The sequence below is a fragment of the Schistocerca piceifrons genome, chromosome X (genome assembly GCF_021461385.2).
Source record: "Schistocerca piceifrons isolate TAMUIC-IGC-003096 chromosome X, iqSchPice1.1, whole genome shotgun sequence".
NCBI classification, from domain to species: domain Eukaryota; kingdom Metazoa; phylum Arthropoda; class Insecta; order Orthoptera; family Acrididae; genus Schistocerca; species Schistocerca piceifrons.
In genome coordinates, this window is record NC_060149.1 from 718,204,582 (window position 1) to 718,216,675 (window position 12,094).

Sequence of the window (12,094 nt, forward strand, 5' to 3'; positions counted from 1 at the left end):
AATTCTCTCAATAAACTGAAGTTGCCCTACCACAGTCCTCATAATGCTTGTTCCATTTCATACTGCTTTAGAGCATTGCATTCAGATATTTAAATGCAAAGGCCACTATTAATGCTGTGTCTGAGCATTACGGGTTTGTTTTCCTACTCGTCCACATTAACTTGTATATTCTACATTTATGGCCAGTCCACTAGTTCATTTATGTAGACAGAAAATAATAGTGGTCCTATCATTTTTCCCTGGGGCACTTCTTACAATACCCTTGTCTCTGATGAACACTCACCGCCTGGGACAACGTACTGGGTCCTATTACTTATGAAGTCTTTAAGAGCCACTTGCATATCTGAAAACCTATTCTGTGTGCTCGTACCTTAGTTAACAGTGTGCAGTGGGGCTCTATGTCGAATACTTGTAACGTGCAGCTGTGCTGAACTCCCCATAGCTGGAATCTGCAGCACACTAGGATTAGGCTATAAGTTGCAGCATTAACGCACTGCTACAGCTGAACAATAAAACATCAAATTCTGTTTATATGTGATTTGTGAACAGGTTAACTTCAAAATTCACTTAGTGCAATTTGAAGAACAATGAAATAATGCACAGTAAAATCTGGAAATATTAACCACGATCTGTTCTTCACTGCTTTTTAATGGTTTTCTGTGCTTTTTTCCCCCTTACATAACACGAGGCAACTTCACTAATTTCCACAGCATGTACAAATGATAAGACCACATGAGCTACAGAGGTAGCGACTGTCCAATGAAATTTAAAACAAGAACTACACAAGTTAAATGTTTAACATGGTGATTGACCAAAACAGTAAATAATGCAATACTTTAGCTCATGTCGTTGAATAATTCACATTAGAATAAGAACAAAATAACTATTATGTAAGTAGGGCCCATTTTCAGTGGTGTCACAATATCTGGTGTGGGTAGACTGAGCCTGACCATCAATACAAAGCCACAGAGCATGTCGAGTAGACATTTGTTTACATTAGATTTAAACATAAGATGAGCAAAGTATAGTGATCACAGCCGGTGTTGTTAAAGGGAGGAGTGGGAGTATCACATCAGGGAAGGGTGTTGCAAATCATTAAGCTGGTGCGGAACTTGTAGGTGTGCATGCAGCAGAGAATGAAAGCAGAGGAGGAAGTGGCTTGGAGAGATACTGAGGAGGATGTTTTATGGAATAGTTTTATTAGGTTATCATTTTGTGAAGGAACAGTAAATGGCAATAGTACTTACCTTCCATACATATATGTTTAAAACGTTATACTTGGATTTGACATACCACATATACCAATTCCTGAAAATGGTGCTAATCACAAACGTTATTTTTATCTTTCGCACAAGTAAACACAGACTCTGTGAGCCATTGTACAGTGAATCAGTAGAGTACAGCTTACCAATGTTAGCAACTTTGTCCTATTTCATTTGCATATGGAGTGAGGGAAATTTACTGCCTCAGTACACACTTATCTCTTCTGTCTCTAATGACCTCATTGTTGATGGGTTGTTAAAACCCAGTCATCCTTCTTCTCATATCCTATTGTTGTGGTCCATACATTCAATACACATGAAACAACAGAATGCACAATTGTATTCTAACACAAGTTCACTACATTTATCTGACAAGGTTTTACAACCTCAGTGTTGCTTTTTCCTCCAAAGCTTTTCATTGAAATTAGTGTAGCATCTCTTTTAAGCTTTTGTATAAGGTACATTGGCCTTTTATGGTTCTAGCAAAACGTGATTTCATTCAGTATCTATTATGCAACCTAGTTGATAAAAGTCTGGAGCAGTACTGTAGAATTGCTCAGAAATCAGTTATTCTGACAACAGACTTTCAGCTATATCTGGGTGATATGCTCTGAGACAGCTGGGAAAACTACAGGAATATTTTCATGTGGGGAAAAAAATTCCCCAAGAGTTTTTCATTGTTCCTGTTTTCAGTTAAATTTGTATAATTTTGATTGACGAGAATTCATGGTCTAACAAAGAATTTTACTTTAGGCCACTACTGCAGAATCGTACTGCAGCAATGAAACAAATGAGAGAATAACACCAAAATAGAATGAAGTTGCAAAGAAAATGCACCGTTTACAACAACAAAACACGGTGGACACACAGGCATCTGCTGGCAGCAAAGTGTGTCAAAGGCCTTAGGACAAAGACTATGCAATACTTCATAACAACAAACTGCTTTTGGTGAACATGACGTCACAACTGTTTATTTTTCTAACAGGTTGTGGGCAAATATTGGGAATGATGGTTTTCAAATTAAGTTTCCTGTTACGCAGCATGAATTACATTACGTGTGAAAATGTGCAATGAATTTCTTAAGTCACGTTGCATTTGACTCTCATTCAAAACTTAGCACCTTGAGTACCAACCACATAGAAAAATTTTGGACCCTGATGACCAGCCATTTATGCCATTTTTAATATTTTAGTGGTACATTTGTGTTTGATACACTGATCAGCCAGAACATTATGACCACCTGCCTCATAGCTGGTATGTGCACCTTTGGCACTGGTGACAGCAGTGATGTGTCATGGCACGGAAGCAATGAGGCCATGGTAGGTCGCTGAGGGGGAGTGACAGCGCATCTCCACACATAAGTCACCTGATTCCATACATTCTGGGGAGGGAGCCAATGGGGGAGGGAGCCAATGAGCCCTGACACCATGTTCAATCAAATCTAGATGTGTTCAATCGGGTTCAGATCTGGTAAGTTGGAGGGCCAGCACATCAATTGGAACTCACTACAGTGTTTCTTGTACCACTCAATCTTACTCCTGGCTTTGTAATTGGCGCATTTTCTTGTTGAAAAATGCCACTGCCATTGGGAAACATGATTGTCATAAAGAGTTGTATGTAGTCTGCAACCAGTACATGATACTCCTTGGCATCATGGTGCATTGCACGAACTCCACTGGACCTGTGGATGCCTATGTGAATTGTCCCCAGAACATAATGGAGCCGCTGCCAGGTTGTCTACACCCCACAGTATAGGTGTCAAGGAGCAATTCCCCTGGAAGATAATGGATTCGCAACCTCCCATCAGCATAGTATTTCGAACACCCGACAAGTCGTGCAGTTTTTGAAATGGTCACAAGCCTATGGGTCATCACAGTCTGCCCCCAGTCAAACTCGGATAGATTGGGCGTCTTCCCCACACTTACTGGTATTGCATATAGTATGTGTGTGTCTGACTAGCAGTCATTCCTCACCAGGTGATGCTGCTATGTCCTGGATGGGTTTATATTGATACTAGGTCAATCGTCATAATGTTGTGGCTGATCAGTGTATGTGATCATGTGACATGAGCTAGGATTGCCTGAAAAAAGTGCATCCTAATCTTGATTTCAGTGTTTCAGAAGCTACCATGCAGCATTTGGTGGAATGCATATTTATACTTTTGTAATGCGAAAATATACAGTGTACTTGATGCTGCGTGTCAAAGTTTTGGTTGTTTCTTGCTGGGTTTCATTTCCTAAAGTGCCGGGAAGTTTTACACTGCTGTATAAAGCATTTACCGTTCAAAGGATTGGTAGGTTTTGCAGCTCCAAGGGAAAGTATGTTGTCACTTAACATGGAAAATTGTAGTTTCATGCAGGAAAAATTGTATTTAAATTAGGAAATTCGGGAATATTTTTTGTGTTGTCTGCGTGTGTGAAATCAAATTGCGTGAGAGAACAGCCAGTGATGGAACAGGATAACATCACTATTGAGCAGAATGTAACGGCTATAAATGTTGAGTCACAGGGAGCAAATATATATTATAATCATTGCTTAAGTATTGTAGAAAGTATAGCGACAAACACACTAAGAGAAAAATCAGAGCAGTATGTTGAAGACTTAACTTTGTACAATACTGTCTTACGTTAGAAACAAAAATAGTCCAACAAATCACAGTTCAGATTTCAGAAGAGTCGCTCTGTTGTGCATGCCATTTATGTCTGCACTAAACAAATTTTACAAGCATTAAATAACTGAATGCCCCCACCTAGTATTTTCTGCAACCTATCTAAAGCATGTGACTGTGCGAATCACAATATTCTCCTAGATATACTGAAGTTTTATGGGATTGATACTTTAGCCAACCGTTGGATAATGTCAGATGTAAGCCAAAGAATGCAGAAAGTTGTACTTACAAGGGAACCTCCCCATCGCACCCTCCTCAGATTTAGATATAAATTGGCACACTGGATAGGCCTTGAAAAACTGAACACAGATCAATCGAGAAAACAGGAAGAAGTTGTGTGGAACTATGAAAAAATAAGCAAAATATACAAACGGAGTAGTCCATGCGTAAGATATGCAACATCAAGGGTAAGGTGAGCACAGGAGCTCCGTGGTCCCGTGGTTAGCGTGAGCGGCTGCGGAACGACAGGTCCTTAGTTCAAGGCTTCCCTCGAGTGAAAAGTTTGATTTCTTTATTTTCGCAAAGTTATGATCCATCCGTTCGTTCATTGACGTCTCTGTTCACTGTAATAAGTTTAGTGTCTGTGTTTTGCGACCGCACCGCAAAACCGTGTGATTAGTAGACGAAAGGACGTGCCTCTCCAATGGGAACCGAAAACATATTGCCCACGAAATACATCTCACGTATTTAATGCACTCTCTTCCAAAGTAGCGAACAGTCAACTGCCAGCCAGGGATCCTCGTTAGCAGGAATACTCTCTCTTCCGTGCGCTGTAATCGACTGACGTCGTGTGTTTCAATGTTTGTTTAGGTGTAGCGTCCCCATACTACGGCGCAGTTACCTCGCTTCGGACGGATGGACGGACAGATAATAATTGTCTGAAAATAAAAAATTAAAATTTTTCGCTTGAGGGAAGACTTGAACCGAGGACCTCTCACTCCGCATCTGATGACGCTAACCACGGGACCACGGCGCTCCTGAGCTAACTCTATCGTTGTTGTTGCTTATCTTTCGCATGGACTACTCAGTTTGTATATTTTGCTTATTTTTTTCATAGTTCCACACAATTTCTTCCTGTTTTCTCGATTGATCTGTGTTCAGTTTTTCAAGGCCTATCCACTGTGCCAACTTATAACTAAATCTGAGGGGGGTGCGATGGGGAGGTTCCCTTGTTTGTAATCCAGCCAGTGTGGTTTGGGGACATTATTCAGACTGGGAACAAAGCATATATGGGGTTCTCCAAGTCTCAGTCTTAGGTCCACTAATGGTCCTCATATATGTATACATTCTTTTTGCAGATGACACTAGTATTGTAATCAGTCCAAGCATACATACAACAACAGAAGATATGTTAAATAATGTTCTTAAAAGTATCATTGACTGATTTTTTGGGAATGGTCTTGCCCTCCATTTTGAAAAGGTACAACATATTCAGTTCTGCATAAGCAGGGGAACCATGCTAGTAATAAGTGTAACACATGGCAAGGAAATAATAAATAGGGTGAAAACTTCAGAATTCTTAGGTGTCAATGTTGATGAGAATTTAAACTGGAAAAATACACATTTTGGAATTCCTAAAATAACTTGGCTTGGGCACGTTTGAACTTAGAATCATTGTAAATCTTGGGGTGAGACAGATCAGTAAGTTCACATATTTTGTATATTTGGAATAATGAATTATACAAATGTGTGGTGTCTGTTCTTTCGGACATGTTCGGAGCTGTGATACGTATTATGAAATTGTAGGTGACGGAAGGGAGGGGGGCACAGAAAGGAGAGAACAGACACAGTGCATTTATGTAATTTATTCTCCTCAATGGGCAATGAATCCAACACCTTCACTGCGAATGAAATATCACATTTGACCTCCTGTGGGAATCTCAAAGTAGTAAGCAAAGAGGACATAGACAGAGACTGTGGACAGGTGGTGCTGGATGGGAATGTGGGTTTTCTGAGTGGCGTACCAAGATAGCCCATGTAATTGCGATAAACACTGTGTCCGGGCGGCACAATGGTTAATGCAACTGCCTAATAAGCAGGACATCTTGGGCACAGATTCCAGTCTGACACGCATTTTTGCTTGTCGCCACTGAATCCGCATTAAGTCCGAATGCAGCTGACATTCCTTCCCTCTCCTTCCTCTCCCATCCCCCCATCAGCTTCAGTTTTCATAAAATAGAATAATGTTTTGCGGTAACTCACCTTTATGAAACTAAAGTGTGCGTTGCTAAAAAATGTGGTGTGAGAATAATATGGGGTGCTCACCCACGATGATCTTGCAAATATTTGTTAAGGAATTGGACATACAGACTACTGCTTTACTTGTATATTTATTCCCTCATGAAGTCTGTTGTAAATAATCTGCCACAGTTGAAAAGAAAATTAAAATTTGAAAATAAACCCAAAAAGTATCTCCTCAACAACTTCTCTTGTTCTGTAGAATTATTTCTGTTATTGTATGTGTAGGGTCGGAATAATCAACTCCAGTCTTCATATTTGATATTAGTACTAACAACAACTTAAAAAATATGTATAAATGTTCAATTTACAGCAATATTTACAAATTAATTTGCAATGTGAATGTGATATGACTCATTCGACATCGTTATGATTTATCAAGCAAATGGTCCATGGAACATGAAACTAACTTGCACACGGTTTACTTACAGATGCACTCCACTTTCCCAGGAGCCTTTCAACAAATCTAAATATTATGTTTGCCTTCCCGTTTTTTGAAACAAATTTCCTAGGTGTGTGTCATTCATATGACTTGTTGAAATGATTCAGAATTGAGGAGAAAAGGATTTTTAATGTATCTACTACATCCCTTTAGTGGTATTACGAATGAGTAAAATAAGAATGAACTCTTGACATTTAGTTGTACATATTATAACAGTCCTGGCGAAGTGTGGCTCAAGAACCATTCTCCTCCAGCGAGCAGCAGCTGCCCCCCACCCTCGCCACCCCAGTACTACTTGTGCGGTAACATCAGCAACCCAACACAGCCATGCCCACCAATTGCAGAGATGAACATCAGTCATTGGGGATCATGAGCCCTACTTACTCTCCATACAAAAGAGTCACAAGATGTAAGCTATTAAAACATAAATTTTAAACAATGTAAGTTTACACTGAAATCCAGTAATATCTGCAAACTTATGAGAAATAGTGCATTTCTTTCTGTGCAGCTGTAGGTTCAGAAAATTTCACCAATTTGCAAAATTTGTTAGAAATGTTAATTCTGATTTTTTAAAAATGAATCCTTAAGTTTATTTTAAAATTCTGTAGCATCTAATTTCACATCTTTATTTAAAAACTTGAAACATTCTGTTCTAACTGGGGTGGGGTGGGGGGAGGGGCCATTTGCTCAACCAATGAATTTCGGAATGGAGTAGTACATTTCTGTATTCTAAATCAACTTCTTCCAAAAATTGTGTAAATTTTCAAGAGATGGTGATTGTTTTCCTCCACCTAATACTTTTGCTTTTCATTGCCTTCATTATGGACAGCACTCTGAGGCTTTTCTCAATTTGTGCTTCTTGGTGAACAGTACAATGAAAAGTTAAACAATTTGTTCTATTTCTTTTGACGAAGGAAGCAATGTTCGCTGCACACTGTAGCTATTGTGCCGCTGGTACAAATTGCAGAGTATTTTCTAAAACTACCAATTTTGTGAACACTCCTTTTAACTGCACTAAAAATATCCAAACACGATATTCTGGAACCAAAGTGAATACCTCTTCGTCTTAAAAGAAAAAAGTTGTCCAATATTAGGCAAATAAAAGTAGAAAACCAAGATACGTTCGATCAGCACTCTCTTCTGCATACCAAAAATAATACTGGAAGTTTGCAGTTAAAATGTTAAATATATTTTTAATGTTATCATCCATATAAAGAATTTGATTTTTTAGTGATATGTGTCAAAGCATCATAGTGACAGAATGTTTTTGCCATTTCTGTTGCACATTCTCTCACGAGTATGCCACCGCTGTAGCAATTGTGATTGTCTGAAAATTTTAAGCATACCATACACGATACAGCTAAACTCTTTTCTTAAGGATTTACTGGTTCAGACAACTCCTGTATTTGTTTTTTTAACTTGTTCACTAAAACCCATCGTTTATCATGTGAGTAATACCCATGTGTTGCTTCATGTAGTGAAAAGAAATGTTTTGACTTGAGAATTTTTTACGTATTAAACGTTAAGATTTTTCATCCAAATTGTGTGCAAAAAAATACTTACTCTACTCCTCACAGAAAAGATGACTTTCAGTATTCTTCCTTTAGACATTCCCAAGAACTGCAGTAGAGATATTGAGAGGTAGTGCAATATTAAGAAACAAGAGTGGAGCAAGTGGACCATCGAGTCAGTTATGCCTGTTCATAGTCCAAGAATGAGTGGATATGCAGGAGCTGGGAGCCTTTGCTTTGAGTAAATAATCAAAGGGATGCTGCCTCCCTTGATCGCTTACAGACAAGCGAACTGTAGTCTGCAGAGAAACTGTTATGGCACCATGGAAGTAGAGTTTGAGGGGGAAGCACTTGGTAGAGGAGAAAGTCTCGTAAGACGTGCGTCGCCATAATTATATTATAACCTAGACAAGAGAGAAATTTTTCAACACATATGAAAAATAAACACAGGTTTACACCCAAACAGGATGGGCATTTTTTTTTTATAAATTCAAATTCTACGACACAAATTAAGAGCAACGTGACTGAAAGTGACATTTCAGTGAGCTTTCTGGTTGTGTTATGATGCCCATTAAATATTGAGGATGTGGGTAGTTTCATGTAAACACTAAAAAACTGGTGGCAGTTAGGGATGGTGTTGTTGCTATGCCAGTAATAGTTGAAGGTAAGATATTTAGATGCTGCACTGAGTGGGGTAACACAGTGATTAGAACACTGTGGACTCTCAAAATTATCGTGTGGTCTGTGATTTAGATTTTCCGGGATTTCCCTAAATTACTCGGTTCTTTTGAAAGGGTATAGCTGGTTTCCTTTGCCATCCCACCTTGATCCAACCTTGTGCTCCTTCTCTAATGACCTCGACACTGATGGGATGTTAAACACTTATCTTACTTACTTACTTACTTTAGTTACCACAATCAGATCAGAATCTAGATGTAGGTACAAAAGTACAAATTGTTATTCTCTAAACTCTCACATTTATTGTGTTAATGATCAGCAGTATGGAAATATTTTTTTGCTTTGCCAACAGAATTTCACCAGTAATAGTGTGTTGACTTAATAAGTGTGCAACAAAGTTTATCTGTTATGTTTCAGAGTTTATTTACTGTGCATCACACAGGATACTTATGATACACTTTTTCTAGTTTAGCTTGCATTATTAGGTTAGCGGCATCTTCAGCTTCTCTAACAGTGTACTGTGATATTTCATCTGACGCTTACTGGCTTAATATTTTGAATTTTGATATTAGTTTTTAACTTACATATCTTATGTCTGAATGTATCATTTGCATATTTATTCATATTTCCTTCCTCTTAACCAGCTTATTCACTGTGCCTCATGTTGCGAGCCATACCACAGATTCTGCCTGGAAGACGGCCTTCGTGATCCAAACATAAAAGCGTTTGGCGGCACCTCACTGTCAAACTGGGTGTGTCAACGCTGCACGGTGTGTTCAGTGTGTGGTAATGGGCAAGGACAGCAGCTCAGCTGTCAGCGTTGTCATCGCACTTACCATACAGATTGCCTGAGTGGTCGACGACTCCACAGTGCCGATAGACCATGGGTAAGTACTGTTGTATATACATACAAACTAAACTTGCTGGTACAAATGAATATTAAACTTCAGGACCTTACACACTTCTGTTTAGCATTTGCCAGTAAATTTAGACTGTGCAAGTTAAAGGCTAGACTGTGCAAGTTAAAGGCGAGTAGACTGTGCAAGTTAAAGGCGAGTTGGTAGTGGTGGTGGTGGAGGGAAAATGTGAGAAGGAACTATAAAGTGAAACTCAGAAACTTAAAAAAGATTTAATTTGTCTGTATAAAATAAACACTGGTTAGATAACTAGTAGAATGTGTATGTCAGGCAAGTTAATTCTTCAACTTGGAAGAAAATGAAACTTTTTATTGTCTTGAGGTTGAAGCACTTCTGTCTGTCTGCTTACAAACAAATTTGGTGTTGGAAGGGGTTCTCCATGAGGTAAACATTTTTTTTTCTTCTATTACCAAAGCAGCAGCATCAGTGCGCTTTTATTCTCTTTCTTGTTACCACATGCTGTGGTTTTCTTGGTTTTTTATGTTTTGCATTATGGTTTTTCTTTCACAGTCCCTCATTTTTTTCTGGGTTTCCCCTGTTGCCTTCATTGTGAAAAACTGCACTATTTAACTTTCACTGTCACTGTTTTACAGACTGTGGACCCCCTCCAAAAACGAATTTGTATTGTCATTTTATGGTAAATATAGAAGGTTTTAGGTAAAAGCACACAACGAGCAACTAATGGCATTGACAAATGAATGTAGGGGTAATATAAAAGACATAGAAACTGTATCAAGGAAGAACTGAAGGGAGAAATGTACAAAAAATACTTGAAATAGTGATTACTTCTGAATATTGACAAATATTTATTAAGTTGAAACACACATTATTTGAGGTACAAGATCTGTTCACTGGCCAGGATTTTAAAATTGTTGGTTTACACATAAGATACTCTCTTTGATGTTAATAGTGATTTTCAGCCATTTGGAACTGGAACCATTCACACTATTTCTTTGTTGATAGGCAGATACTAAGGAGGAGTTTGTACAACCATTATGAATTACAATTATCTTACTTTGAGCTCTTATTTTTGGAAGTGACAACAACTGAGGAACCAGCGCATTATGCAAAACATTTAATGCACTATGGGTTCTACACGTGTTCCTGTGCACGCACATTTTCCCACAACCCAGTCCACTTGGGCTGTGCTTAGTCATAGTGAGTGGCAGGGCACTGCCAAATTGGGCATCAAAACAGACTATGAACGTGGGACTGTACACCTGAACACTTCCATCAGCAGTATAGGTATTCTCAGGAACTATAAGATTAACTGGGCCAGCCCATTTACCTATTGTGCTACTCCAGCATCATTGATGGGAGGGTTCTCGTAGTTATTGGGAACATCATTCTTAGCAGAAATTGATGAAAGAGAACTACCTACCTACTAATTGTTTTAGCTGGGGCATCTTGTAGAGAGCTGTGCTTCCATTGAGAGTGTGATAGCTGTTATTTTAAGGTATCTTGATCTTCATAACAGAATTTCACACTTTCAGAATTTTTATTGTTTTTAGATGTGAGCTTTATATCTGTGACCACATCTTCTTTCTCATTGTCCCTAGATATAAATGTCTGCACATACACTACAGTGATTCTTCTAAAAAAAAAAAAGTTCAAGGAAAGAGAAATCATTTACCAGAAAGAGCTTTTTGCACATACCTTTGTGAGACAAAAGACATGCTGTAGGCATGCTGAAACAAAGACTTACGCAGGTACCGACTGCCAACTACCGACTGATAGTCAGTTGTATATATCAAAACATGGACTTCTTGAATGTTCTAGAAGCTGTATTGTTCAAATTAATGATTATAGTGACATTCGGCTTGGGTATTATTAACAATTTTATGTTAACTTATGTTTCTTCTCTCTTGCAAAAATGAAAAGTATAAAATAATTGTAAAAGTTATTTTATAAAGTTGTAAAATAGAAATTTTGGGTTTAAAAAATGTGCCACATTTAAAGGGCAGTATTTAACTGCACAGCACAATTTAAAGATCTCCTTTTTATATCACATCACAGTGCGTAAGCGTGAAGCTTGGCTCAAAGGTGCCTATGGCCTTCCTCTGTAATGGTGCAAAACGTGGCGCTCTGTGACGTCACCTTCAGGCTCATTGACAGTTCTAACTGCAAGGTGTTGACAAATGTGAGAAAAAAAGGCCAGAACTCAGAAGTTCATGTAAGGTGTAAATTGGGTTAATGATCCTCTTGCCAACATTTCACACTTTCTTTTGACGCCTCTGCAATGAAGGTTAGAACTGTGATTCCTAGTGTTTAAAACGTATCATTTTCACATGAGTGGCCGAGGAAAGCATTTCACACACACCACTGCTCAGAATTGACCCGAAAAGGCTTCAGGGGATGGTATAAAAGGTGTCAAAGAA

The 12,094-nt window shown here is 38.6% G+C and overlaps 1 protein-coding gene across 1 annotated transcript in view; it reads left to right on the top strand.

Moving 5' to 3' along the window:
- LOC124722671 (histone-lysine N-methyltransferase trithorax-like) overlaps positions 1-12,094 on the top strand; it is a 226,929-nt gene that overhangs the window by 128,614 nt on the left and 86,221 nt on the right. Inside the window, exon 9 of the mRNA XM_047247815.1 lies at positions 9,444-9,686. Within this exon, the coding sequence (XP_047103771.1) occupies positions 9,444-9,686 (243 nt within the window). The remainder of the gene's footprint in view (positions 1-9,443; positions 9,687-12,094) is intronic.